Source organism: Micropterus salmoides, unplaced genomic scaffold, assembly GCF_014851395.1.
Source record: "Micropterus salmoides isolate LMB-PRFRI ecotype aquatic unplaced genomic scaffold, ASM1485139v1 Ms_hic_scaffold_7, whole genome shotgun sequence".
Lineage (NCBI taxonomy): Eukaryota > Metazoa > Chordata > Actinopteri > Centrarchiformes > Centrarchidae > Micropterus > Micropterus salmoides.
Window position 1 is genome coordinate 32394555 of NW_024044459.1, and position 27464 is coordinate 32422018.

Here is a 27464-nt window from a genome sequence, read left to right on the forward strand (position 1 = left end):
AAACCCCGAGGACGGCTCAACTCAAGCTCACTCCTCTCATATTTGGGACATGGGCTGTCATAGAATGAACACAACTGAAGACCACCCCACCGAGACTGCATTATCATAATTCTGTTGAGCTATGCTAAATCCTCATGTCTATGCTTTGTTAAGCTGGCCCTGTAGCACTTTCTCTGCATGCTTCTGTGCCACGTTAACCGTGGCTGAAGGCATTATGTTTTCCATCCATACATACGTAAGGATACGTCCTTTCCGTTCTTGTGAACACGTATCTCAGGAATGCCTTAAGGGAATTTCTTCAAATTTGGCACAAACATCCACAAAGGTAACTGTGACCTCACAAAACACGTTTTTGGCCATAACTCAAGAACTGATGTGGTGATTATCACAACATTTTATTACAGATGTTTGATGGGAACGATGTAGTGATGACATTTTTTTTACCCCAGAGATCAACTTCACTGTCACATCATAATGTCCTGGTAAAAGCACTTTTTTTGGCCATTATTCAGCACCATAATTCAGGAACAGAAGGAGAGATTGTGACCATATTCCACAGTTGGTTGGACACTGAATAGGTGGGTCTTTTGACTCGGAGGTTAAAGGTCATTGTGACCTCAAAGTAGGTGATTAGCCACAGTTTAAGAATGAATTGGGCGATTCCAGATTTCACACTCATGAATGGGATGCCACAATGACTAAACAATAACTAGCACAGTACAGGATTTCCTCCATCTCGAATATCCAGCTGCAGTCTGCCGACAAGTGACAGAAGTTAAAGAAAAGAAAGACAGAAAGAAAGACATACTTTATTAATCCCCCAAAGAGAAACTCAACGTGTTTGGAAGTTAAACTTCCAAAAATGGTTCGTCCCAAAAGACACCGCGCACAAAACGTGACGACATTTATCTTTGCCCACGTACAGTAAATCCTCCAGCTGCGGTTAGATTTTTGTTGACTGGTTAATTTGCTGCAAAGAGACCAGAGCAAGATCGATTTTCAAAGATTATATTTTGAAACGAAAATATACATGTATGATCTAAGAATAGTAAAGCAATTAAAACAGTAAGAATGTGTTACCCCTGTGTATCTAGTTGTGTCATGCTTTATTATCTTGTCTTGTTTTGTATTGGTCACGTGGTTCGTGTAGCTCTCCAAACCATAACAAGGGACTATAGTGTTAGTATACTAATATACTACATAATTATTATAATAAACATAATAAAAAAGCCAGCAATCCATTTTAACATATTAATCAAGTACGTGTGTACCTGTTTAACCAATACATCTATGAAAATCCTTCATTATGCGTTCAACAATGTGGATTCACTAGAATTATTCATATGTATCATCAATATACTCATAAGTTCCATTTAACCAAAAAATACACTTTATATACCCTTTATTCAAATCCTTCCAAATATTTACTTCATATTATGGGTCTGATGGTCAGTTATCAGACCAAACTCGTGCCCATATATCATCTTCTGGAACGAGCAACAAGAATAGCAAGTTGTGTACATCTAGACGTTCACCTCATCCTCTATTTCTTCTGTTAGGTGTCCTCAGCGTTTGTCAAGTAAATTTCTCTCACCCTTCCCCCATGATTTATGTTCATTCAGTTATCAATTTCATGCGTATTCTACATGGAGTCTCCTTTAAACCCCTTAAATTCCTGTATTTTATCTTTGTGTCTTAAGAAAACTCCTAAGACTCATGAGACACCCTCATGTGACATGGCTTAGTCTGTTAATGTGTTCTTGATGTGTGTGTGTGTGTGTCTTGTTGTGACTATGATTCATTATACTTGTGTAACAGATGGGTGTTTAGAGGATGCATTGTTTTCAAGTACTTTTTTTAAATGTCTAAAATTATTCCATCTTCATCTATCAAATTTTGTATTCTACCTTGCTGTAGATTAGTTCCTATAATATGCTTCATGGAGAATGCCACTTTTCAAGCTCCTCCTTCACATTCTATTGCAATTTATATAAATTTTTTTATGTGTAAATAAAGACGCAAAACTAAACCTACATTCAATTAAATTTTATTTATATAGCGCCAAATCACAACAACAGTTATCTCACAGCGCTTTTCATAAAAGAGCAGGTCTAGACCGTACTCTGTGATGTTATTTACAGAAGCCCAACAATTCCCACCAAGAGCAAGCACTAGGCGACAGAGGCAAGGAAAAACTTCCTTTCTTACATGTAAACCGCAACCTGACTGGTTGGCTTAGACACACCACCGCTGGGCAGTAGACCTAGTTTTTCCCTGTTTATCCCTCCTGCATTGGAGGTATGAAAGTTTTGAAGTGCTGTGATTTTTAGTCGCATGAGCACGGGGTTATTTTCTTGTCTGGAGTTTTCTCATGTTCAAGTGATTGTGTAATCTGCTGGGGATAGTGTCATGCTAACTGTAGGCAAAATGTATTGACAGTACAGTTGCTAAGCTTTACAGCTTGTAATGAGCAGCAGTCCTGTGTGTTACCACAGGGGGGCATAATTGAAGTAATGGACACAGCCTCTCTGCTTGGGTTTCATGATGAGGATGTGTGTGTGGGGGTGGTGGAGATGGCATTTACAAGACCAGCAGCTCTCGTTGTGTAATTATCCACCTTTTTAGAGAAAAAGTAATATTCTTTACAGCTTCCTTTGGATCTCATTTTCCCCCCTGTCTTCATTGCTAAATTAGTCAATTCTAGTATTTTATTTGAAGCCATATTCCAAGACCAAGCTTCATCAGTCTTGTTTTGCTTAAAGAATCATAGCCATGAAATGAAAAGAAATCCTTGAGCCTCTATACTCCCTGAGGATCAAAGGCTGGTTTTAATAATTGCTGCTCATTAACTGCTCCTGTAGTGAGCAAGCTCTCTGAGGCAATACTCTGCAGCCTGTTACACCTCCTCACTGGTGAGGAAGCAACAGGAATGAGGATGCAAAACGACTGAAGGAAGAATAATAGTATTATGTTACTGTATTTGCATTTGAATGATATTTATAGTATGTGCAAATGTGAATCATCAGTGCTTCCTTCTGCTGTAAGGCACTTCTAAAAGTGTAGCCATGGCATTTGTCTTCACTCCCAGGTGAGCCAGTTGAAAGCTTGTGTTTAGTCAAGTTAGGTCATGTGCGTGAGCTCTCCTGGGGTCTTACATTCAAGTCTGTTAGCGTGAGTCTTGTATAAACTTAGGAGTAAGTCCTGAACACCTCCTGTGTTACCTCTACAGCGAAGACGGAGTGAAAGGGACAAGGAAGCAGCATGACATGGTGGGTGGTAAAGAATAAAGGTTGACGTGCACATACACACTGGCAGGTTCTGTCTCTGTTATCAGCATCTCTTCCTCTCCATCCAGCCCTCCCTCACTGTCCTTCCATCCTGTCTGTGAATCTGTCAATCCTGCCAGTCTCACTTGCGTGGTCACTGAAGGAAATGAAGTGAGATGGAAGCAACAGAGCATGTGGTGTGTCACCAAGGAGGGTCTGTTTGATCGATGAAGTGGAGAGAGTGTACAGAGTGGAGCGAACATTGAGAGGGGTAGTCTGGGACACTACTCACACATTTGTCTGCTCGAGCTAAATATAAACGTATGGAGGAGCTGAGCTGCAGAGAGGTCATCCAGAGACACAGATGGGAGTTTTTTGCTGCCCTGCTTCATGCCCCAACACCTCTCCTCTGTTACTTTATGCTCCCTGCCAGGATTTTTTGTTTTACGGCTGATTGTTGTAGGTTGTAAGCTGAAGGTGAGATCTTTCTCTGTCTTTCATCAGATGTCTGTTATAAAATAAGCACCAAAGCCCTTTAGCCCCCCCCCCCTCCCTCCTTTCCCTGTTTTTTGCGCTTTCTCTCCCACTCACTTTCTATTCCACTCCCACTTGCTTTGCTGCCTGCCTGCTCTTTTTCTCTACCTCTCTCTGCTCAGGGGAGGTGAGTAATCTTTTTTTTTCTTTTTTTTTTCTGGGAGAGGAGAGAGGGGAGCTGAGGCAAGGAGCTGTGGCCCAGCTTCAGTTAAAAGCGCTAATAATAGTCAGTGCATCCATCCATACGTCCAGCCTTCCATCCATCCATCCATCCATCCACCCATCCAACCTCAGTGATCAAGTGAGCGTGCTCACTGCGTTGCCGTGGTGATGGCAGAGGTGCAGGCGGCCGGCTAATGTATCTCTTCTGTTTGTGTTCCCTTACCAGAAAAAGGCAGAAGAGGCTCACAGGATACTGGAGGGACTGGGACCCAGGGTAGAACTGGTGAGAAGAGACTTTGATTTTAATGTCCTATTGCTGTTCTTGTATTTTTCTTTATCCCGCTCTCATTTTTGCATTATTGACACGTGGGAGCATTTCACTGAAGGTCAGGATAGAGGGATAAATGATGCTTGGAAGAGTTAAGGGACAAGTCTGCAAGAATGATGTCCCCCCTTTTTTTAGGTGCAAGGCACTTAAACAGTGGTGTAAAGTAATGAAGTAAAAATATCTGAGCTTCTGTACTTGAAGCTCCAGTGAGCATTTTCATATTGCACATTGAGTAAAATGACTTGCAGCATCAGAGTTAAGGGTCGCTTGTATCCAAACCCACTGAGAATAGAAACTAAAGTCTGCACTTATATATACAGTATTTTCAAATTTAGGACTACAAATTTCCAGACTGCCTTATTTTTTTTGCTGTAATATTTTTTTTTGGCTTCTTTGTTTTTGTTATAAAAGTGCTGTCACACACTATATCTGTCCGTCCGGCGCACACACACTTACCCAGTAAAATTTGAGCCTGGTTCTGAGCCCATGCAAGATGTTACACAAAACAGTTTCTGCTCTGTCTAGGATGGCGTTTGATCAGGTTATTGAGCTTTCGTCAGTCAGTGCTTTAAGTCACTCATGTTATTTGATGAACAATCCTACATTTGTTTTGGGCAAGGTCAGACTTCTATTTACCTGTTGTTTGAGTGAACTCAACCCATTTGGCCATCATGTATCTTCTCATTTACAATCTGTTGCACAACTGAAAATATGGCAGATTTTTTGATCTGTTTATTCCTTTTTATGTTCCAGCCTCTCTACAATCAGCCTTCTGATACCAAGCAGTACCATGAGAACATCAAAATGTGAGTCACTACACATGCTTCCACACTAATAAATGTTTTATATCTAGCCATCAAACTATAGCTTAGGAACTGCTGTGCTTGAGGTTAACCATAGCTACGGGAGCTCATGTAGGGTTTGATGGTCGTATCGACACAGATCTCTAAAATGGATATTGTTTTTTTTACTTTTAAAATACTAAAATAATTTGTTGTAAAATACAGATGGGTGACAGATTAAAAGACAAACCACCATTAATTATCTTAGTATGGAGTCAGGGCACCACAAGCCTCCACAACAGCTTCAGCGCTCTTTGCCAAGTCTATGGATCTCTGTTGGAGGGATGAACGCCATTCCTCCTCAAGATATTTCCTCATTTATATTTACCACCTTTATTTAATCAGGTCATCTCACTGAGATCTCTTTTGCAAGAGAGACCGGAGTACAACAGATAGAAAGAAACACAAACATAGCCAGACATAAAAAAAAATAAAAATAAAAAAAGAACATAATCACCAGAGACAGTCACAGACATAAATAAATAGATCTGGAGATGAATGTTTACATTATGTCATTTAGTCTTAGGGAGAGGGAGGTGGGAAGCATTGTCTTACTCTTTGCTCCAAAATCTGAAGTGCAGCACCCGGTCAAAGCAGGGATTCTCCTTGGAGAACAAGCGACCCAACAAAGTGGTACTCTGCATATTGGAAATGGCTTATCACAGCAGCACAACATGAACAGCAGAACACAGAGAAATCATCCCAGAAAGATTTGTCTAGACGGCAGCAAATCAGCAATCCTGTTTTCTTTTTGTCCCCACACGAGCACGATATATTAGGATTATCAACATGACAAACATGTTTCTGTTTGTAGTAGTCACTTAAAATAGATTTTCTAAATGTTTCTTCATCACTTCTATGTTAAAAATAATGTCTGCAGTACTGCTGTCATTGTTATCGTGGTAACATTACTGTCATCTAATGTTTGGCAGTTTTATATTTTCTGTATACTTTAACGGCCATGTATGAGTGAGAAAATAGCTTGAGCTGATATTACTGACTGTTGTTACAGTCTGTAAATCATTGCAGTTATTTTCTTTGCCTCACACTGATGCAAAAATATATCTGCTAGTGATTATCTCACTACAGTTTTAGTCAAGTGCTTAAGTAAAAATACTGATTCTCCAGTTTATGGAAAGGGTTGACATACAGTGTGTAAATTAGTGTCACAGCAATCCTTTTGAATTTGAGGTCCAGTATTCATCTGATCCATCATCTGACAAATAGGTTCTGTTAACACAGCAGTGATTTAGAAAATTAGAGTAATTTTAAGAAATGCTGCTATTGTCATTATTTTGATGTGCTCTTTTGGTCTCTTTTACAGGATGGTTGGAAAAAAATGTTGAATTTTTAATTAGACAAGGTTTTTGATATTTATTTCTGATAAATGATTTGTTCTTTTAATTGAGTAGTTATCTTTAGAATATTCAACAAATTAGGCATTAGATTAATCGACTAATCGAAAAAAAATAATCGTAGCCCTAAAGTAATAATTGTCTGACAGTCCTTTCACATAGCAACTCTTAATTGCTGGATTAATGAGTAACAGGGCTGAAAAGGTTGAAGCACTGTACTAAAGGAATAAAAATGACTTGTTATTGTATTTATAGGTGAAATTTTTTTGTGCACACATTAAATAACTCTGAGCCAATCTGATGTTTTGTTAATTAATATAAATGGTCCATGTGAAGTCGAGAGAATTCTGTTCATGGGACTGGGTAATTCTCTGTAATCTTTAAACTGCTGCCAGTGGAGATAGAAACTTGGTGACCTTAGCAATTTTTAATTCCCGTAGTGGTTGTATATTAACTCTGCAAGAGAGACTCGCCACTCGTCTCCACCCCCACAACTCAAAACTCACCCTTCCCCCTCGGCAGACTGCAAAAAAAATGACATTTCCGAGGAGGATGTGAAATTGTCATTATGTAAACTTAGTAATGAAACTTACTGGAATAAACGTGCATTACGAGGGCAGCAGCCGAGGGTAAAAAAAAAAATCCTCATGGAAAAGGACCTGCACTGTAACTGTGAATGGTGGTGAGTTTGAATATATCACTGCAGCAATGGTGGCAATGAAATGAGCTGGCAGTACTGACCGTTCTGTTTTGAATCCAATCCTACAATTCCTAACATTATGTAAGAGCAGTGTTGGTTGTGTGCCTTCATGTTTCAAGTTTAAAACCTGAAAGTTCCCATTCCCTCTCCTTTTTAATTATCTATAAAAATTTTGATTTGATTGAAACTTCCAAATGGTACTAAATAGACTAGCTGTCATTTTGTTGTGAGGACATTGAATGTGTGATTTAAGGCTACAGTATCACACATGTTATTTTGTATGCTGTCTGTTAGCTTTTGCCACTATTGAGCTAATAACGCAGTAGAACTTTTTAAAAGTCTTCTTTATATTCTGGCCACATCTTAAATCAGTAACCCTAACCGTATAAAACAGCTATTGCCACTGAAAAAGGACTAAAATGCCCCTGACATTACGACGTAAAATATGTACAGCGGGATGCCTTTCTCAGCATCCAAGGTTGTGTTAGGTGAGTGATTAATAAATAATGTCAATTTCATATGTTAGTGGATATCTGCAGCAAAGGGAGCAGAGAGTACACAACATTGAGTGGCCCTGCCATGTCTATCAATAAGGCTTATGTGCATCTGTAATCTTTTAAGGACCATAATTCACTGAGGCACATCAAAGAGCTGTATGAGAGTTATAATAGCTTGTCTCCACCATTGGCACTGTGGTTTTTGCACAGTGGCATACCACAAGATGTGTTTGACCTCTTAGCCACACACTGCTCTGTCTTCACTGCTTTTGATCCCCTGCACCGTTTGATCAGTATTATTGCCTCAAAGGAATTAACTGAAAACTCTCCTCTCTCCCGCCGAGTGTGTGTTATTAAATACCACTGTGTTGCTTTGAGCCAGCACAATTGACTTCTTTGTTTTGCTAACCGGTTTGATAACCTTGGCACTCATCCATGCTGGGATAGATGAGTGCCAGTATCTCTGTGGAGCTCTCAGCATCTGAGTCCCCATCCCAGATCATCTCATACACATACAGAGGCCGCTCGGCTGATGATGAATTTGCCAATATCCTTTGCGTATGCAGACGACTCTGAAAACCAAACTTTGAAGTATGAACAGCAGTGTGCTTGTACCACTGGCGAACATCTTTCACAAGTGTGTGTGTGTGTGTATAATGAATCTTTCAGCCATCATGTTTTGGTGGTATTAGGCTAAATTACAGTGGTCTCTATCTCTATCTCAGAAATGGCACAGGCTTAGAAACAGAACAAAGGAAGCTTCCGCAGGGTTCACTAATCTTTCCCTTTGCCATCTGTTGTCCAGAGGACAATGCCATCTCTGTCTTTAAAAGGCTTAATCTGTCAGTTCTGTTTTTGCCATACGTAGTTCTCACCCATTATGCCACAGTAAGTGTGGATGTCGACCGTATCTAGCTGGATTTGGCAGTATTTATCTTTTCTGTTGCAATGGCTTCAATGTGTGGGGGTGTGTGGGGGTGTTTATGTAGGTTGGGGGTTAAGGCGGTTTAGATTTAACTAGGGTTTGTTATTGCAGATAACATGTTTGGGAAATGAAGAACAGGTCATTCTGTGTGTTTATCCCTCTAGACGCTAAATGTTATCATGCTATCTTTCAATTTTTCCGAAATTCAAACACCACCAGTAGCCCACTTCCTCATCTTCTGTCCTTGCCTGTGACCTGAAGGACCCTGCGGCTCAGCAGAAGTGACTAATGTAGAATAAGATTACATTAATCACTGGGAACGTGACCTTACAACTGACAGATTAAGTGTCAAGAATAAAATTCTGTCTTGCAGCAAAGAAAGAGACAAACTGAGTGGCTGCCTAAGGAGATTACTGGCCCTGACCTTTATTTGAAGCGCTGTGGCTGGCTGTTCCCAGCCCAGACAAGTTTTATAAGTTTGGCTCACCTCGCTGTCCTTTCCACCCAGAAGCAAGTTTGAGTTTATCGAGCGGTGGCATACAAGGACAATCATTGTGTGTGTGTGTGTTTGTTTACTGGGTAAAGAAATGAGGCAGGGAAAGTGCAGAGGGTAGAAAATATGTATGTGAGGATCTGGAGAACATCATATACTACTTATTATGTGACAAATTTGATGAAAGCAAATCCCTGTCTGAAACGGAGTGTTTCCTTGAGTGTCCTCACCTTATCCTTTTTATTTCTATCCCTCTGCCCCTCTGTTTTCTCCATGCCTCTCTTTCTTCATCCCTCTTAGAAACCAGGCGATGAGGAAGAAGCTCATCTTATACTTCAAGAGGAGAAATCATGCTCGTAAGCAGTGGGTAAGTAAAGGACTCAACATTTTTGACTCTCTGCTGGTACTCATGACGGATGACTAGTGTGAAACTGGGCCAGCTGCTTCTGGAAGTGAGTGGCCATTTTAGGCAGACCAAAGAAGAATAGAGCTCTGGGCATGATCTGTTGTCAGTACTCTTACTGTACCCTGGGGAAGCGATTGCTTTTGAAAAACAAAAATTGTCTCAGACTGTCATCTGAAAGAAACATATTTTTTCTTTCTTTTTTCATACTTCTGTTGCATTCACTGTCAGCCAAGTGCTTATAACAAGCATTGTACAGGGTTAGTCTGCGCTCTTGCCTGCCAGTGACTGAGCGAGACTGAGCCAAAGAGCATGACTATAAATAAAGCAGGGATCAATTGGGTGAGCTCTGATGCTAGAGCAAGGCAGACATCTTATGCCTGACAGAAAATCGTTATTGCAAATCAAGTCCACAGTTTTACTATGAAATTTGCATCTCTCCACAAGTAGGAAATATGATGGGGAAAATAGCTTCTTTGTTTGTTTGTTTTTTTTGACTGCTTCCAACCTCTGAGATAGTGCCAGCAACACCTGTCTCACAGCCCTGCATGTTATCATTGCAAGTTTATATGAGGCCAGAAAGAACAGTTCAAATGCAGCCAACCGCCTGTGAGTTGTGGGCGAGTGTCCACTCTTCTCTCGTGTTGTGTCTAACAGGAGAGAGAGAGCCTCGTGGGCAGTGTGTGGGGAGACATCACCTTGTGGTTTATGAGCCTACAGAGGGTCGTGTCTCCACCAGGTTTAATGGTTTGCTTTACAACCTGCCTGTGAGGAAGCTGGGAAAACAGTGGGCTGTCGCCTGCCAGAGTTGTGGCTCAAGGCCAGACTCCCCATAGAATACCAACATGGCCCCTTCTGAATATGTAGCGGTACATGGTAGGGCACAACAGAGAGAACTAAGGAATATTACTGAACATAATTATTGAAACATAAATCTTTCAATGATGCGGCGGCCTTAAATATTACTCTGCACTTTGTGGATGTTTTGTTTTAGCAGTAACTGTTAAATGTTCTGTACTTTCTTTGACTCGGTGGTCCAAGAGTTGTGTGCCCTGAGATCAAGGGAAGACAGAAGTAGATGGGATTGATATTTAAGTGCATTTGCAGTGGACTGAGATCTTCGTCTTTCTGTGGTGCTTCAGGAACAGAAATTTTGCCAGCGCTATGACCAGCTGATGGAAGCCTGGGAGAAGAAGGTGGAGCGCATCGAAAACAACCCGCGGCGCCGAGCCAAGGAGAGCAAGGTGCGGGAGTACTACGAGAAACAGTTTCCAGAGATCCGCAAACAAAGAGAGCTGCAGGAGCGCATGCAAAGGTGAGAGCACATGATTTTTTTTCTCCCTTTCAGAACAGGCAATATCTGATTGTTCAACAGAGTAAAAGGCCCGCTATTCGTTTCTGGAACTCACTTAATGGCTTCGATTTGTTGCTTAGTTACTGTTATTGTAAAAAAAAAAAAAAAAAAAAAAGGACTGTGGATATGTTACTGTAATTTGTGGGTAGTCTTGATTGACAGGTCTTATTTTTCCTTTTGTAGCCGTGTTGGGCAGCGAGGAGGTGGGCTGACTTCATCTGCAGCTCGCAGTGAACACGAGGTCTCCGAGATCATTGATGGGATATCAGAGCATGAGGTAAGCACTTCTGTTAAGTATGGTTTGCCACTCCACTTGCTCTTCTGCAACACTTGTGTTCACACTATCACACTCTTGAAGTTCAAATTGCTGTCTAGATATCTGATTGTGTTCTGTGGCACACAAACTCAGTAGGCCAGGTCTCAATAAAATCAGCATTTTTTGGCTTCCTTGTACAGAAGCACATATGCAGTAAATAATATTTATAATAAATATTATTTAATTTCACTTGTAGTGCGTAGTTATAAAGTTGATTGAAACAACTTAACATAACTTAAAATAAATACATATCCTGCAGGAATGTGACTCAAACCTTCATAAATCATAGTTGATTTAAATAATTTTTAAAGTTTCAGAGGCATTTACTGCCCAATATTGGCCTATAATACAGCTGTTATACAGATGGTATGGTATGCCACTGGAATATTTGTGGTAGCTAAGCTAGCGGGCTAGCCCAAGCTTAGATACTACCCTTTAAGGCCACCACAGCCAAGCAGACAGCACAAACAGCACAGCTGCTTTCAATTGAAATGCTCCCAAAACTTTGATAGTTTTTACTGCCTGTCTCTTTTATTACAGCCTTCCCTCGTTTCTCTTTTCTCCATATTTAACCTGCGCAGTCGACACATAGCGTCAGCTGTTGGTGCATCAGTACTTATTATTATGTAATTATTAGTCTGTGTCTTCGTCCACTGTATACTAGTTCGATGATGAATCTAAACTTTGTGGCAGTGAGTTAACGTCAGCATGGGCTGCAAAATCACATCTATGTAGTAGCACAGGGTGAGGCGGGCCTCGCCAGGGGGGCTCCAAACAGTTTCAGGGGAGGCTCAGTGAATGGAAATGAAACACTGTTACATTACTTATTGCATTAGTTATCAAAAGGAGATCGCATAGAATAGCCTACATGTGTGAGAGTTCAGAGATACAGTAGTTTTGGGGAACGTTTTCTCCCCCATCAGAGTCAGAAACTAATAAATGCCTTAGGACAGACCTTTTTTAAAGCAATCTGGTGTAGTCAGAAGTTATGTCAAACAGAAATATTTGCCTATCTTGGCTCAAATGTTGAATCTATGGGATCAAATAATATAATCATGATCCCATAGGCATCCAGGAATTGAGCAAAACTTACCAAGTAAACGAAAGATGCGCCGTTTCGCAAGCTTTGTCTGAGGGGAGGCCCGCAGTCTCAGACTGTTAAGCCCTCTGCGGCAAATATAGATGCCTTATTCAGCTTACATGGTTCAAATATTTACTACAAAAAACATACAGTATATACGCGTAAGAATGACCTTAACGGATAAATGTCTGGCTTATCATAGATGTTAAAAGTCAGCATATGCAGGAGTTTTTTTGGGCTTGAGGTGTCAGACTCCTACAATGTGAGGCACTGCTCTTTGTGTTAAGGTTAAGTGGTGGAGGACCTAGCTGTGGTGTCCACTAGTCACACATTAGACCTGGTTCCCTCACGTCAGCCAGGTCCCATTATGCTGAGCAGTGTGTCCGTTTGGGTTGTCTTGTCTCATCTCAAGAAATGCTTTCTACTTTCCTAGCTCCTCAAAATAGCACAGTGCCTTTCCTTTACTTCCCTCCCCGATCCTTACTAACAGACATTATCTCATATTTAAGATTTTTTCTTTGTTAGGTGGTAAATTGAAGAGTGACAGGAAAGATGGCACATGGAACATGCCTTAGCCTGCTGAGCCAACAAGACACCCTAAACTTCCTCTCCTGTCTTCTGAATTCTTCCACACTTCAAAACAGAATGTATAACCACAATAGGTTTCATACAGTGCATGTCAATAGAAGCACCATGTTGTCAGATAGTTTCATTCTCAGGAGCAACCCACTCACTCCACTTGGTTTCTGTGTGTGGCATTGTGTCTGTCAGAACACAGAGAAGCAAATGCGACAGCTGGCAGTCATCCCTCCCATGCTGTTTGACGCTGAGCAGCAGCGCATCAAGTTCATCAACATGAATGGATTGATGGATGACCCCATGAAGGTGTACAAAGACCGGCAGGTTATGAACATGTGGAGCGAGCAGGAGAAGGACACTTTCAGAGAGAAGTAAGCAGAACACTTCGATGAAGTCATGACATAATTTCTTGTTTGAATAAAAAAAGTTTTTCCTTTTGTCCTTATTTCCTTGCGGCTGGATTGGGTTTCATTTGCTAAAAATAGCTTTTGGCTGCAACATTTTTGGTATCTGGCGTTGGAATGGAGCAGACTTTAGTTTTCTCTATTTTGTTATTTTCAGACTTTTTAAAATGTTTAATTAAATTCATTAAAATCATATTAGCTTTCAGCCTCATTCTCATTTTATAGGGAAGTGCTTAAAAACTTCTTTTTAAGCCAAAACATCACTTCCAGTAAAATATATGTGACTGATAAAGAGTCCATAAGTTGTTGGTAAGGAAGTGAGTCTTCTCCTTTCGTGAGAAATGAGAGGAGGCGTTTCAAGCTGCCAAATCTGATCAAACCCACAGAGTAAAGTCTGCCCACTGAAAAGCTTCAGTTTCTTCGAATATCTCTGATCCAAAACATTCAATAAGATATTTGATCACTAGTGACAGCAGTGTAATATTTGATGATTTTTTTTAAACATCAGGATTAACGAAAGTGATTTAGTGATTTCCTTTTTTTTTATATAGGATTTTCATTCTCCTTCAGCAAATGCCAGTGACTTTAAATCATTCCAGTAGCATGTTGCAATAAATTTTTGTTCTGCTCCCACAGGTTCATCCAGCACCCCAAAAACTTTGGTCTGATTGCATCTTTTTTGGAGAGAAAGGTATCGATTCATTTTCTTGTGTTTTTTTTTTTTTAATGATCCAGTCTTCTCAGGAAATGATGACTGAAATTACATTTCTTTCATGTTTCAGACGGTGGCAGAGTGTGTGCTCTTTTACTACCTGACCAAAAAGAATGAAAACTATAAGAACATAGTGCGGAGGAACTACAGACGCAGAGGAAGAAGCCAGGTATTCTACTCTTGCAAGCTAATAGTTCAAAAATATGCTCTATGTTGCATCAAGGCTCAATCATACAACAACCTTTTTAGGCCTGAACATCTTGAGGGGCACCAGTCCATCTTCTTTGAAGAAGAGCTGCACAGGCAAAAGCACTGGAAGTCTCCATTTGCTATTGATATGCAACCAAGAATTCAGCTATTGTCAGTCACTCACCTAACTTATCTAATGACAGTAACTAATAGCATCACTGTTTAAAGAAAAACCTGATTTCCATTTCAGTCATTACACTCCAGGCGTGGTGCCATTCTCTGTTATCAAACTAGTCTGGGATGCCACCACAACCGTGATGCTTTATTTTCTTGTGTGCAGTGGATGTAACTTACTTGACTCTGATTTTATGGACAATATGGTTAAACATTGTTTCTATGTGGAGTTGAACATGTTTTAACTTCGGGCACATGTTAGGGTCTGTTGTCTCTTTGCAAGACATACAATGCAGAAAACTGTGAGGTGTCTGGCGTGAAACAGCATTCAAAAGGATTTAAAGCCCTTGCTTAAAGTGAGTCCTGTGAGAGCACAACCTTAATTTCACTACCAGCACTGGAGCTTTAGTGATGTCTTTGCAGAACAGTGAGGTAGTCTAAGCCGCAGAATTCCTGATGAAGAGAAAAGCCAAAGGTCACACAGTTGTGCTGATTAAGTGCCACAATTTGCTCAACACTGTCATGTCAGCACCGTTTCCAGACTGACAGTTTTTTTTAAACTGGTCATTTCTATTGCTAATGAGCTCCCAGTTATTACTTAGCCTCAGATCAGGTGCTAGCTGTTAAACATCATAGTGATGGGCGCTAAGGAAATGGCACATTCATTTACTGATGACCTTTTCCTGTGGGTACGAGGATGGTGTGTCTTCATCTTTCCTGAAAAAAAACTCTGCTCATTACCTGGCGGTTTGCTCCACACCTCCTGAGTAGCAGCTTGTACTAATAGCTCACAGTCAGAGGGAGGTAGCTACAGAGGAGGAACAGAAAATGCTTCATGGCAGAAAAGCTGCATATACTATAGAGATTGTGTTTGGGTAGTGGAGAGATGGTGAGGATGATTGCTTAATGCAGATGTTAATGTGGGCCCCCCCTGTGCTGTGCCTGCTCTGTTGTCTTAACTACACTTTCTGTAGGGCTGCCCTTGGATCTTTTTTGGGGGCATGTTTAGACGCGGCGCTAACAGATCTCTTTAGTGATGGTGGACAGAGATTATTAGGCGGCTGATGTGTTTGGGGAAAGTGTCTGAGCAGCACATGAGGATGGGAGAACATTGAGTCCTATTTAATTATGGCTTTTATTTGTTTTCTCTGAGTTAATTTCAAAGAGAGGGAGAGGACATGTAGTGATATTGTGCAAATGGAGACAAATGTAGCTTCTGTGAGTGAAAGGTGCGATATGATCTTCTCTCTGCTATCTTGCTCTACCCATTCTCTTTTTCATGGTTCTACTTCTCCATTTTTGTCCTTTTTATGTTCCCTAGCCAGAAACCACACGTAATATCTTATTTTTTTTTAAGAGCAAATATGTAGATCAAAAAAGGTTCATATACTTCCGTGAGTATTGGGCCAAAGGCAGCAACTGCAAACACATCAAATAAACTAGTGAAGTTCTTATCAGTAACTATGTCTTCCTGTATATATTAAGGAGTGTCTAAGGTTTTTGGTCAGAGTGCATGTCTGTACTAATCTGAACTCTAACCCTACAAGCCCAGACAGGCAGGAAATTGGTAAGGAAGTGGTTCTGGGTGCTTAAAGAGCATATTTCGGAACTTTCGTATCCTGTTTTGTTTTGCGTGTGCAGAAAATGAATAGTTTTTAGTTTAGTACCCATTCTGTTATTTAAACAAGTGAAACCAAGTCTTTAGAAAATATTTTTGTCAAGTATAGGAATAATTGTGTGTTTGTGTGTTTTATGTTTTTGCAAAACACCATGGTGCGATTTATATCTGTGTCTTAGACACACATCTGATCTGCCACAGGAAGTGCCTCCTCACTCACTGTTTGCCAATAAGCAGCAAATGTATGTGGTGAAAAGACATAGATAGTGGCTTGTAATTACAGAGCAGAATCTGCTTAAGTGAAACAGTAATTTTACCTACTGACATACTTGGAGGCAGTTGTTTGTTTTGGATGTGTAATGTAGTATTATTTTGGCAGAAAATCAGTTACCCCCCCTTTACTGGGCCAAAAGATTGATCTCCATGGTCTGTTTTCTATAGTGAACAAAATGTAAATGCTATGCAAAATGATTTAGGTGGTCAGGATGTTTTTCGGTGCATCTGTGTATTCAGTTACCTGGGATTATCTTTGTAACGGAATTCGTTGTTGTTTATGTCTTCCTTGTCACAGCACGGCCAGCAGCAGCAACAGCAGCAACAAGTGCACCGAAGCAGCCAGGAAGACAAGGAGAAGGAGGAGAAAGAGAAGGAGGGAGAGAGGGATGAAGAAAAAAATGAAGCTGAAGACAAGGAAGATGGAATGAAGTGAGTCACTTTTAAATACTGACTAAACCTTCACTGTGCGCTGAACTATGACTTTACTTACTGATTCATTAGAAAAGCAAACTCACGGAGTGACTGGAAAAGATGCAGCCATGTGAAAACATTTCCTCCACTTCGTCTGAGCCTGAACTCGCACGGCTGCAACAATCTTTTCACTTTCCCCAATTCTCCAACACAATTTTAGAATTGTTCCAGGTCAGGCTGCTGCGAATAGAGTAGGAGTAAGTTTTGGCTAGGGGGAGCAGATCTGGAAATCCAATCATTCTGTAACCCTTGAGCTCTTACTCTCTCATCTCCAGACAGACTTTCCACCTACTGCAAATTCAAGTGGCCTTTCGTTCTCCCTATTAAAACAGCTGTTTTCCTGTTTATGCTTCTCCCCTTCCCAATAGGATGCCAATTGTCATTTTTTAAATTCTGTACTTATTTTGTTAGTCTGGGGTTTTTTGGTGGGGAAAATAAGCTGTATGATTAACCTAGCTGTCAATTTGAAATGTCAGTGTATAAGGAGGTATGTGTGTGGGTGGAAGGGTCGCAGTAGCGGTGGAGGACGGGGGTGTTTTCAGGCACAGTGCCAGCTAAGGATGCAAAACAACAGATTGAATTTCACTGCTTTCTGGTGCCTGAAAATAAGCAGTCTATGGGTGTATTCATGCACTATATTATGATGTCAGCTGAGGCTTTACACTACAGTAGTTTCAAGTAATAGCAGGTCATATTTATTAGCAGTTGTGTCGAACAAGAATATGATGATGAAGCACTTCCTGCTGCCTTCCAGCTCTGAGGCGAGGCCAGGGGACTCCGTGACTCCCAGCACACCCTGCTGCCTGCTGTCCCTGGCACAGCTGGCTTGCCTATATTTAGTGTGCCACCGGCTCCCCTCAGCAAGATTAATGGAGCTGGGGGAAGATGAATGAAGGTGCAGTGGGTTCAAATTTAGTGGCTGTCTCCTGGCATGCCATTGTGCTGACACTCTTAAGTTATCTTTAAAAAAAACCAACAAAAAAAAAACGAAGACAGAAGCAGCAGTGTCTGTATACACGTTCACATTTGGTCTTCCAATTTTGTGTTTCACTCTGCAGCTTTCTCTAGTTGCCTGTCCTCATGCAGACAAACATGCCAGTGCCCAGATTTCTGGCACTAAAGCCAGTGCAATGTAGAGGCCAAAGCAGCATTAGAGACAATGATGGCATGGATGCAAGTTTGAATTACATTTTTGGGATTTGCTGAATAGCAGCATGGCCCACATTTGCATCTCAGAAAAGATTGCATTGGTATTTTTCCACTACTTTAGTGTACATGCCAGCAGTACTGTTGCAGTGGCACATTTTTGTTGCTGGCTCTTTACTTTCGGCACATTGGCTTTGAAATGAAACAATGAAGTAGAACTTTCTGAATTAATTTGGTGTACATTTCTTAAATTTACAACAGTTCATGAATTATAGCTATTTTTATGTATTAGAATAGACCTAAATTCCTCATTTAATATTTGGTTGCACTTTGCAGTCAGTGACAGCCTAAAGCCCTGCGAACCCTAGTTATCTTCCTTGGTGATGCTGTATCTTGCCTGTACCACAGCCATCTTCATTTCTTGCTTGTGTCAGTGGCCCTTTTGTCTTCAGTTTGATCTAGTAAAACGTAAATATACTCCGTTGGATTGAAGACATCTGGTTGTTTGGCAATAAAAGCACTGTTTTTTTGTCTAAATGATTATTATCAGTGTTCTACAATGCTCTACAATCTCTTGTTGACTGTGTTGACATTTCTCAAACACAGGGATGACACCTCTGGAGAAGATGCAGAGGACAAAGAACCCACTGTGGCTTTCAAAGGTCGACGCACAGCCAACAGCCAGGGGCGCCGCAAGGGCCGCATCACCCGCTCTATGACGAGTGAAGTGGAGGAGACCACCACACCGCCACTCAACAATGAGCTTGGTCAGTCTCAGCTGCACTGCACCAAATTAGTGTTCCTCTAGCTAGTAACCAAACTCATTAAGCATTTAGCTACAGTCACATTGGATACTGTAAATAAAAATGGTGGTGTGGGTAATACATTACGAATATAATTGTTGGTCAAATCACAATTAAACCATAGTAATATACCAGATAAACACAAGGGCATGACAAGAAACTTTATTTCATATTTATTGTGTGTGTTATTTCTGGGCGCGAAACTTTAAGATAATAAAATGGCTAAACCAGTAATGTAGGGCAAAAAAATTATTTTTACCATTACCATTACCCATCAGAAGCAATTACACAAAAGAGAAAGTTTACATAATAAAAATGTTTCACAACTGTCACGCAGGATTGACATTGTCACCTTTGATCTAGTTTTGGTCTCCTGTTCCACACCACAAGAGCGCACTGTTGTTCCTTTTCCTCTTCATTCACTTATTCACATTCAGTCTTGCTCTCTCAGATTTGTGTGGCGAAGTGACGACTGCATGAGCTATGTAGTTTAAATCCCATCTGTTGGCAAAAGACAAAAGTATTATTTAAGGACAAAATACTCAGTGTGTCAGCAGTGTCCCCCCGCTTAGCTCTTTGTTTCCTCGCAGATGGTAAGTCAACCGTGCACACACTAACACTCTCGCTGCAAGCTATCAGGGATTTTTGATGTTTCAGCAGTTGTGTGTATACGCTGCAGTCACTCCCCCAGCACAGGTTTAGTCACAGGGAATCCCCAGGTGGCTCAGGCTGCAAGGGCTCTCATCAGCGGCCCCCCTCCACCACTGTTTGTTCCCCTACTGGCTGCAGTGCCAGCTAGGCTACTGTGGCCTTCGCAGGTCCAGATAGAGGACACGTAAGCACAGGCTTCTGCGCCTCTGTCTGCCAAGAAGGGCCAGGGTCGGACTGGCTTATGGCCTGTGCAGGGAAAGAAGCCAGTTGTTATGTCTATAATCATTAACTGACTTCTCTCCTTGGATTTCCTGCTTCCTCCATCTAAAACAAACAGTCCCTAGCGACCCATGCTGCAGAGCCTCACTGGCAAGCAGCACAAGCTACCCTGCCCCCCACCCTTTTATTCGGTTTTCTTCTCTAATTTCACTCTCTCCTTCCTTTCCTCTTGTCAGTCACTCCCTAACTGACTTTGTGACAACTGCCCACCCCCCCTCCCCCCCTCCCGCCTTCTCTAACTCTAACTTGGTGGTTCTCTTTTTCTTTTTTTTTTTTTTTTTTTAACAGCCAATCTGGAAATGAATGAGAGCTCTCGCTGGACTGAAGAAGAGATGGAAACTGCCAAAAAAGGTAATACAGAGTAAATATTTCTTCTCCCTGTGAAGTGTTAACTTCATAGTAGTTACTGTGCATTAATAGTGATGTCAAGGGAAACTACACGAGTAACAGCTCAAGCACTGTTTTTCCGAAAGCATAGACAAGTGATGCGGCTGTGACTTCCTGTTAGTGAGGCGGCAACTGCCACGTGCTGCTAGGTTGCGTCTATGCCTGTGTGTGTCGGTCTGCCCGGACTGGGTCTGTTGCTCTTTCGAGCCATTTCCCCGTCTCTCTGGGTCAAGGCAGCCTGTCTTTTTATCAAGCAGGCTGTAAAGTCTGCCTCTTATCAGCAAGCCCCTGTAAATGCAGCAGTCATTAACTCAGCCTGTTTATTGTCTCCGACTGAAGATTACCCAGACGCCTATGGCTGATTTACAGAGGTCGCTGACATTCTGCCCATTTTCCTAGCACCAGTGCCCTGTGTGAGTGTGTTTGACAGCATTTGTTCTGTGCAATCTTTGAGTCTCAGTTACTGATGTAATGAGATCACCCTCAGTGGTTTCTAATGCACACCACCCTTGGTATTCTTTATATTATGGATTCTACCAGATTGATGGTCAGAACTGGTTCTCATCTGTTTGCATATTTACATGTTCCAAGAAAAGGTTATGGGGGCTGATGGCAGTAATGTTGATATTTGTAAATCTCTTTACCTACGTCCGTAATTACCAAACGTCAGCCTGAGCTTTGTATTTAAATGCGTCTCTTTCTAGATGAAGTACCGGCTTTGTAATGTCAAGTCCTGCAGTCTTTACATGACTCACTGCAATTTCACTGCAAGGTGGCTTCTTTGTGGCCATTTGTAGATGATGTGTCATCCAGCTTTGTGTGACTCTGTTCTGCTTCTGACTAATTTAACCTGTCTTCCCTTGTAGTCAACAGTAGATGAAATGCCTTTTGCAAGCAGCCATTAGCGGCTTGAATGTGATATTGAAACCACATTTAGTCTAGAGGAGTTATCGCAACCATCTTGTGCTGTGTGTGTGTGTGTGGTGTCTCCTGCAACTTGGGGTTTGTGTATGCGATCAGGTTTGTGTGTTAAGGGGTTATTTTGCGATAACTGTCGCTGGCCTGGTTTGGACATGGTCCTGTGTAGTAATCCTGGTTAATGTCTTCAGTTCCATTCTCCTGCAGTGGGATTAGTGGGGCTCTCCATCCCAGAGGATTAGCCTGGCAGCTCGGTGGGAGCACGGCTTCTATGAAGGGCTTATGTAACCACAACCACAGAGCCCCAGCTACAGTACCAGGGGCCGAAGAGGAGGAACTGCTCATGCGGTTTTTCAGCAGTCAAACAACCACCCCGACACCTGCCAAAAGGGATTCCCCTTCCAAGAACTCCAAGATCGTACCCCACCCACCCATTTCCTCATAGATATTGAGTAATCTCGTCAAGGGGCTATCCCTTGTAGGTGCTTAACATGTTTATATTTTAAACGGGCTTATGTGTCCTGATGCTAATGTGTTTATTCCCTTGACCTAAACAGATCTGAATAATTCCAGCATGGCAGCGTCGGCCAGCGCGGCCTTCGAGGATGGCATGGCCACACTCAGAGATAGATCACTCTAGTCTTCACTGCTCATAAAGACCTCAAACAAGGGACTGACAATCTTTATAAAACCTCAAAACCCACGAGCTCTGCATTTGTGTGTGTGTGCAAAATATGTGTAGCAAAGGTTGTGTGTGTGTGCGCACTTTGTCCAAGCTGTGTGTGTTTGCATGTGCACCCTTCTTGGCTGGCGTTTATGTAAGTGCACTAATCTGGCAGGCTTTGCTTGGGTGCAGGCAGGCAGCTGGATAATGGCCCCTGCTCTGCTTGCTGGAAGAACCCATTTAAAGGAGCAGCAGGTAGAGAATGAATGCCATATTATTTTTTTCTGTCCCTCTCCTCCACTGTTGCTCTATCTCTCTTTCGTTCTGTCTGTCTCTCTCGGATGGGTGATGGCAACGGCCCAGATTGGCAAGAGCTGTGGAAGATTTGGCAAGTGCCTCTTTCCCCCACTCACTTTGTTTCTCCCATCACTCTGTGTTGTTATAGACTGGAGAGAGGTCACATTCAAGATGAAAAGCAGGTCAGTCAGGAAAAATGTGAAAGCCTTTATGCTTTCTCATGGTATCAACATCAATCCCCCCCCCCACCCCCTCCACCCCTTCTCTCTTTGCTTACTCTCCACTTCTGTATCCTTTCCCTTTTGCCATTGTCTCTGGCTCAGTGGCTCTGCTCTCTCTCTCTTTCCTCTCTCCCTGGGCTGCTCTCTCTCTGTGTCTCTCTCTCTCTCTCGCTCTCTTTGCTCTCTGTTTACTCTTGGACAGACTGAGTGTGTGTTTGCGCCTGTGTGCTAGAGTATTAACAAGAGAGACGGAGAGAGAGAGAGTTCAAGTGAGTGTGTACTCACTCATGCGTTTGTGTGTGTGTGTCTGTGTGCGTGCCGCGGTGCCTGCTGGCAGACTGAGGTAGGGGGAGGGACGGACCGACAGAGAGGGAGGGAGGGAGGGGGGAAAAGAGAGATAGAGGAGAGATCAGATGAGGGGAGAGAGAGGCTGAGCACATAGCACCGCCCCACAGTCCCACTTTCCTGTGGAAGTCTTCCCAGACGACCGCCATTGGGGAGAGACACGGCAAAGAAGAACAGACCAGCATTAACCGAAGCACAGGGAGGACCGAGTGAGAGGGAAAGGAGGGGAGAGGCCAGGAGCATGTGCTGTTTTGGAGCATGTCAACCTGACACCGGCTCAAGTATCAAGCCAGCTGGCAGGAAGAGCGCCGAGACTGAGCTGTTTTCATCTCCTCCGCTCTGGATCGGAAGGCCCAGCCCTGAAGAGCTTCCCGGCTAGCCCTCCAGAGATCAGACCGTCTGATAGTGTTATCCACTGCAGGGCCACGAGACGACGGGCGGAGTGACAGGCATGTGACAGACAGGAACAACCACTTTCTGGCTGCACCAGGTGTTGATTGGACTTTCTCTGGGAGGAGCTAATGGGAGTACAGTGTCCTGATTGGGTGGGAGGCTACCACCTGCTTCAGTATTGCTGCTGCCGATTGGATGTTTGTTCCATGTGTGTTGCTCCAGCAACTAAGGCCCTGAATCGCTGCTTGGGATTGTGCTTTGTGTGCTTGCATATGGTGGACCGAACTGAATGAAACCAGAGGTCATAACAAAGTGATCTTTGACTTTTAGTAAATCGATTGCTTCAGGTTCAGTGTGTGCAGCAACATGTTTGTCTTACTTTGAATGCTTGTGATGTTATGCCACTGTTTGTGTTTGTTGTTTGTCTGAGCATGTGTATGTTTGTGTGGCAGATTGGAGGCAGTCTGCCCCCTCCTCCCTCTTGTGAGGCAGCTGTAAAAGGTTAATAGGTGTCGGTCACGTGTCTCAGTTCTCTTGGAGCAAGGCCGTCCGGTCTTTTCTTTTCTTCCTTGGAGACGCTTTCCTAGTAATGCCTTTAGTGGCAACGATGAATATTTCAGCTGAAAAACCTCTTCCACTTTAATACTTGACAGGTTGTAGGTGCACAGCAGCTTTTAGACACCAGCAGCTCAGACTTGAAGATCACCGTTGCCTGTTAGTGTAGTCCTTTTTATACTGGCATTAATAAATTCTCAGCATGAAAGTGAATATTATACCTCTTCTCACATCTGCTAGATGATGCACAGCTTTTCTTGCCCTTTTGGCAAAAGGGATTTTTTTTTAATTTAATATCAATACTTATGTGTAACAGAGGTAGTGTTGGACTTTCCTCAGTGCACAAATAAATATGATAGAAATGGCTTTGCAAGGGATGACTTGAACTTGATGTTACCATGCAGACAGTTCTCTGGATGCTTTTCTGGTGACTTGTTTACTTAATTATAAGTATCCCTGTACACATAAACAAACAGTCATATGAACAGTGGCCTAGAAATTAAACTTTTGAAAAACTAATAGACCAGCTTTTATTGCAGCTATTACTTATTAATAGCATTATTCAGTAAAGCGTTGGTATCAGAGAGTGTCTCTCTGATTATTACGACAGTTGAAATGACAAGGCTGTAAACAGCTGTCCTTTCCTCTCCTTTGGCTTGGACTCCTAGTTGTTGTCATGCTGCCTCCATTAAGCGATGAGAAGCGGAGACCTCTGAACCCATGTCCAAGGTTATCCCAGGAGTTGTTGGCATTGTGCATGTTAATAACACCCCCCTCCCCCCCACAACCCTTTGAGAGTCTGTCCTGTTGCCAGGAACTGTCAGACTGGCACAGGAAACAAGTGGGTGGTGTAAGCTAAGCCTCTTACAACACACACTGTTAATGAGCTGCCTTTAGCTAACAGCAGACTCTTTGGGGGGTGGGTGGGGGCAAATTGGAGCAAATCCTACGCTATCTGTCTTTCTCACTCACTTCCACTTACACACCGGCTATTCTCTATGTCTCTTCTTTTAGCACACGTTACACTAAGCGGTTGTGTATGTGCGTGTTTCATGACAAGTTGATCTATCACAGCTCTGGCCCAGCGGGTGCCGGTAGACTCTTGTGTAAGGCACAATCATGTGGTTGACTGGGTAAAGGACAAGGGTTTCTTAGAAATGGGTCACATCAAAGTCAGTCAGTTTGTGACAAGAGAGAAACCCGAGTGGAGAGAGAGTTTGTGATGTCATTGGTTGACTGTTCAGCCACACACCACCACTTCTCCCTCTCTGAATTTTTCACTCTGTCTCTCTCTCTCTACATAGGAAGCATATGGTGTCAAGCTATGCTGCTGCTGGGAGAGTGTGACTGTCCAGGTTGCATTGGGAACTAGACTCCCAGGGTGTGCTACAGTTTTGACAGCTGTATAGAGACAGATGTTTATGACTATTAATTTACCATAGAGAGACGACTCATACTGTGTACTTAAGGAGATTGTGGTTGTAGATAACCAGAAAAACAATTCCGTTACTATCTTTACAGCAAGTTCACTTTGCCCAGCTTTACAATTGCACAGAGATATCATGTGATACTGAATTGAGACGTAGTTATGCAAGGCCGGATGATAGCCATGTCTGCCTGTCTTTGTTCCTGTCCTATTCTAATCTCTCTGTCCATCTGTTATTTCCAGGCCTTCTCCAGTATGGTAGGAATTGGTCCGCCATCGCCAAGATGGTGGGATCAAAAACCGTGTCACAGTGCAAGAACTTCTACTTCAACTACAAGAAGAGGCAGAAACTGGATGAGATTCTGCAGCAGCATAAAATGAAATCGGTAAGCACGGGAAAAGTTTGAGCCATATTTGCCCCACATGGTGCTGACAGTCATGCATGCTAAATGTGCACAACCAAGTTAGAAGGTTATTTCTGGTTGTCTTTGTTCCCTTGGTTGCTTTTATTTAGTGTGTGTTTGATTTGACCCAGGAGAAAGAGCGAAAGGCCCGTCGTAGGGGCAAAACCCTGCAGAATGAGGAGGCCAGTGCCCCGTATGCAGCAGAGGAGGAAGAGATGGAGGGTTCAGGAGCCAGTGGCAATGAAGAGGAGGCCCCTGAAGATGGAGAAGGTACACCACTCCCAAGAGATACATGCATAATGCAAATTGCCAAAACATTTGATTTTTTTGAGCATAATAAATGTTTTACTGTTTCAAAAAGGAGGCTTTTTTTATTACACTGTATAGTATTTTTTTGCAGTAGCAGCATGGTTCTGTTGATTTGCATTTAATTATGTAAGATGATTTTAAAGTCATGCTTGGTTGTCACATGTAAATAGTTAAGCAAAATGGATTAAGCTAATACGGACCCTCCCTTTTTATTAGGTACATCTGTGCAATCTAATCCCAGTACAATCCAGTACAACATATCTGCCACAAATTATAACTTAACAAAGTTTATAATGGCCAGTTTTTTGTTTCAAGTTTCCAAGTGGTGTTAATTCAACTATATGTTTTATTATTGAGGTCGTATTTAGTTGTGTCGAATAGCTCTTGTACTGGATTGCATTAGATTGTACAGGTGAACCTGTTAAAGTGGCCACTGAGTGTAATGTAACAGCAAACTCTTTGAGAGGCTCCCCGTTAGCTTGAAGAATCCTGTTCTGCATTGACAAACATAAAAGTTGAACCCTGTTGTAGTTTGTTGATACAAGTATACTGTGTAGAATGTACTTCCACAATAGACCGCTGAAGCCCCAGGGGATTTTGTCCATCAACCCAATTGGTTTTGTGTTGCTCTTTATTGTACAGTGAAACCTGATTAGGCAGAAGACTGGCACTGTGAAGAATCTAGTTTAGCAGAAAGAGATGGGGGGGGGGGGGGGGGGGGGGAAGAAGAAAAGAACAAGTAGATATAACATGAGTCTGTGTTTCCTTTTGTCCTGCCAGGTGGAGCTAACAACAGCTCTGACACAGAGAGCTTACCCTCACCACACTCATCAGAGGACAGCAAGGCTAAGGAGGAAGGCTCGAGCAGGTCAAAGGCCAGCTCCAACAGCGGCGACAAGGAGGCAGCCGGGTCAGACATGGGCCAGGCAGGGGATGAGAAACCTCCTGTCAAGGAAGATGCAGACTCAGCCATCAAGCAGGAGATAAAGACTGAGGCTGTGGAGCCCAACAAAGAGCAGCTGCAGCCAATATCACCCAGTGATGCCACAGATAAAAAACCTCCTACAGCAGAGACGGAGGAAATCAAAAGCTCCACCAAGAGCTCCAAGAAGGACCATGGGGCCAAAACAGGCTCCCATGGGGACAGTGACTCTAGTGCCACTTGTAGTGCTGATGAAGTGGAGGAGACCGATAACACAGATAAGAGCAGGTAAGAACTCATAGCAAGAGGTGAAGTGGAAATTAGATCATCAAAAGATAGTGATTTCCTTTTCATTTGAATTAAGTATGTTTTTGTTTTCTCAATGACTTCATTGGGTCTGCTTGCCAGTTTTGATGTGAAAGGGCTTCAGTTATTGAGCAGTGGTTTACTAGTTGTCCTACTTCACTGATCTAACTCAGCAGATATTAGAAAATAAAAAAGCAAGGGTTATGAAGTGTTATTAGTTGCCTAGCTACCCTGTACAGCGGTGAAGCCATATTTGGTAAGCCACTTATGTGTATACCAAAGGTTGCTCTTTTCTATCAACCATATATATATGTGTGTGTGTGTGTATCTGTGAATAAGGCCAGAAATGGGTGTCAGAGTGCGTGGGAGAAGCGATTAGTCTTGTTTGCACGGTATTTGTTCAATTTTTTCCATGACAGCAGACTGCATGTACTGGCAGAGCCAAGGGAAACGCTGCCCTCTCTGCCAGAGCAAACAAAGGGAGGGAGAGAGAGAGTGTGTGTGTATGTATGTGTGTGCATCAAAGTGTGTGTCTATGATTCAGAGGATGTTCTCTGCTTTCAACAGATGTGCATGACATGGATATGGATTTTTAAGTGCAATTTGTTTCCACAGGCTCACGCTCTGTCAACATACGTCCTACATGTATCACACACATGCACATACCCCATGTATTCCTGCTGTTCCCCATCATTTAAATACTGAAATACTCCGTTTACTAAGTGGGGATTTGTAATTTTGCCTGTGTCTCCTGGGGGA

At 42.3% G+C, this 27464-nt stretch overlaps 1 protein-coding gene across 7 annotated transcripts in view; it reads left to right on the forward strand.

Annotated features, from left to right (window-relative positions):
* The window catches only part of ncor2 (nuclear receptor corepressor 2), a 91274-nt gene that overhangs the window by 41850 nt on the left and 21960 nt on the right, over positions 1-27464 (forward strand). For 6 of the 7 annotated variants that reach the window (XM_038703479.1, XM_038703482.1, XM_038703484.1 and 3 more), the window contains exons 7-20: positions 4189-4245; positions 5044-5096; positions 9403-9469; positions 10648-10820; positions 11043-11136; positions 13028-13206; positions 13876-13930; positions 14022-14120; positions 16504-16637; positions 18432-18592; positions 19847-19909; positions 25008-25150; positions 25300-25438; positions 26258-26687. In XM_038703479.1, coding sequence (XP_038559407.1) covers positions 4189-4245; positions 5044-5096; positions 9403-9469; positions 10648-10820; positions 11043-11136; positions 13028-13206; positions 13876-13930; positions 14022-14120; positions 16504-16637; positions 18432-18592; positions 19847-19909; positions 25008-25150; positions 25300-25438; positions 26258-26687 — 1847 coding nt within the window. The remainder of the gene's footprint in view (positions 1-4188; positions 4246-5043; positions 5097-9402; positions 9470-10647; positions 10821-11042; positions 11137-13027; positions 13207-13875; positions 13931-14021; positions 14121-16503; positions 16638-18431; positions 18593-19846; positions 19910-25007; positions 25151-25299; positions 25439-26257; positions 26688-27464) is intronic. The other variant, XM_038703481.1, reaches the window with a different exon arrangement.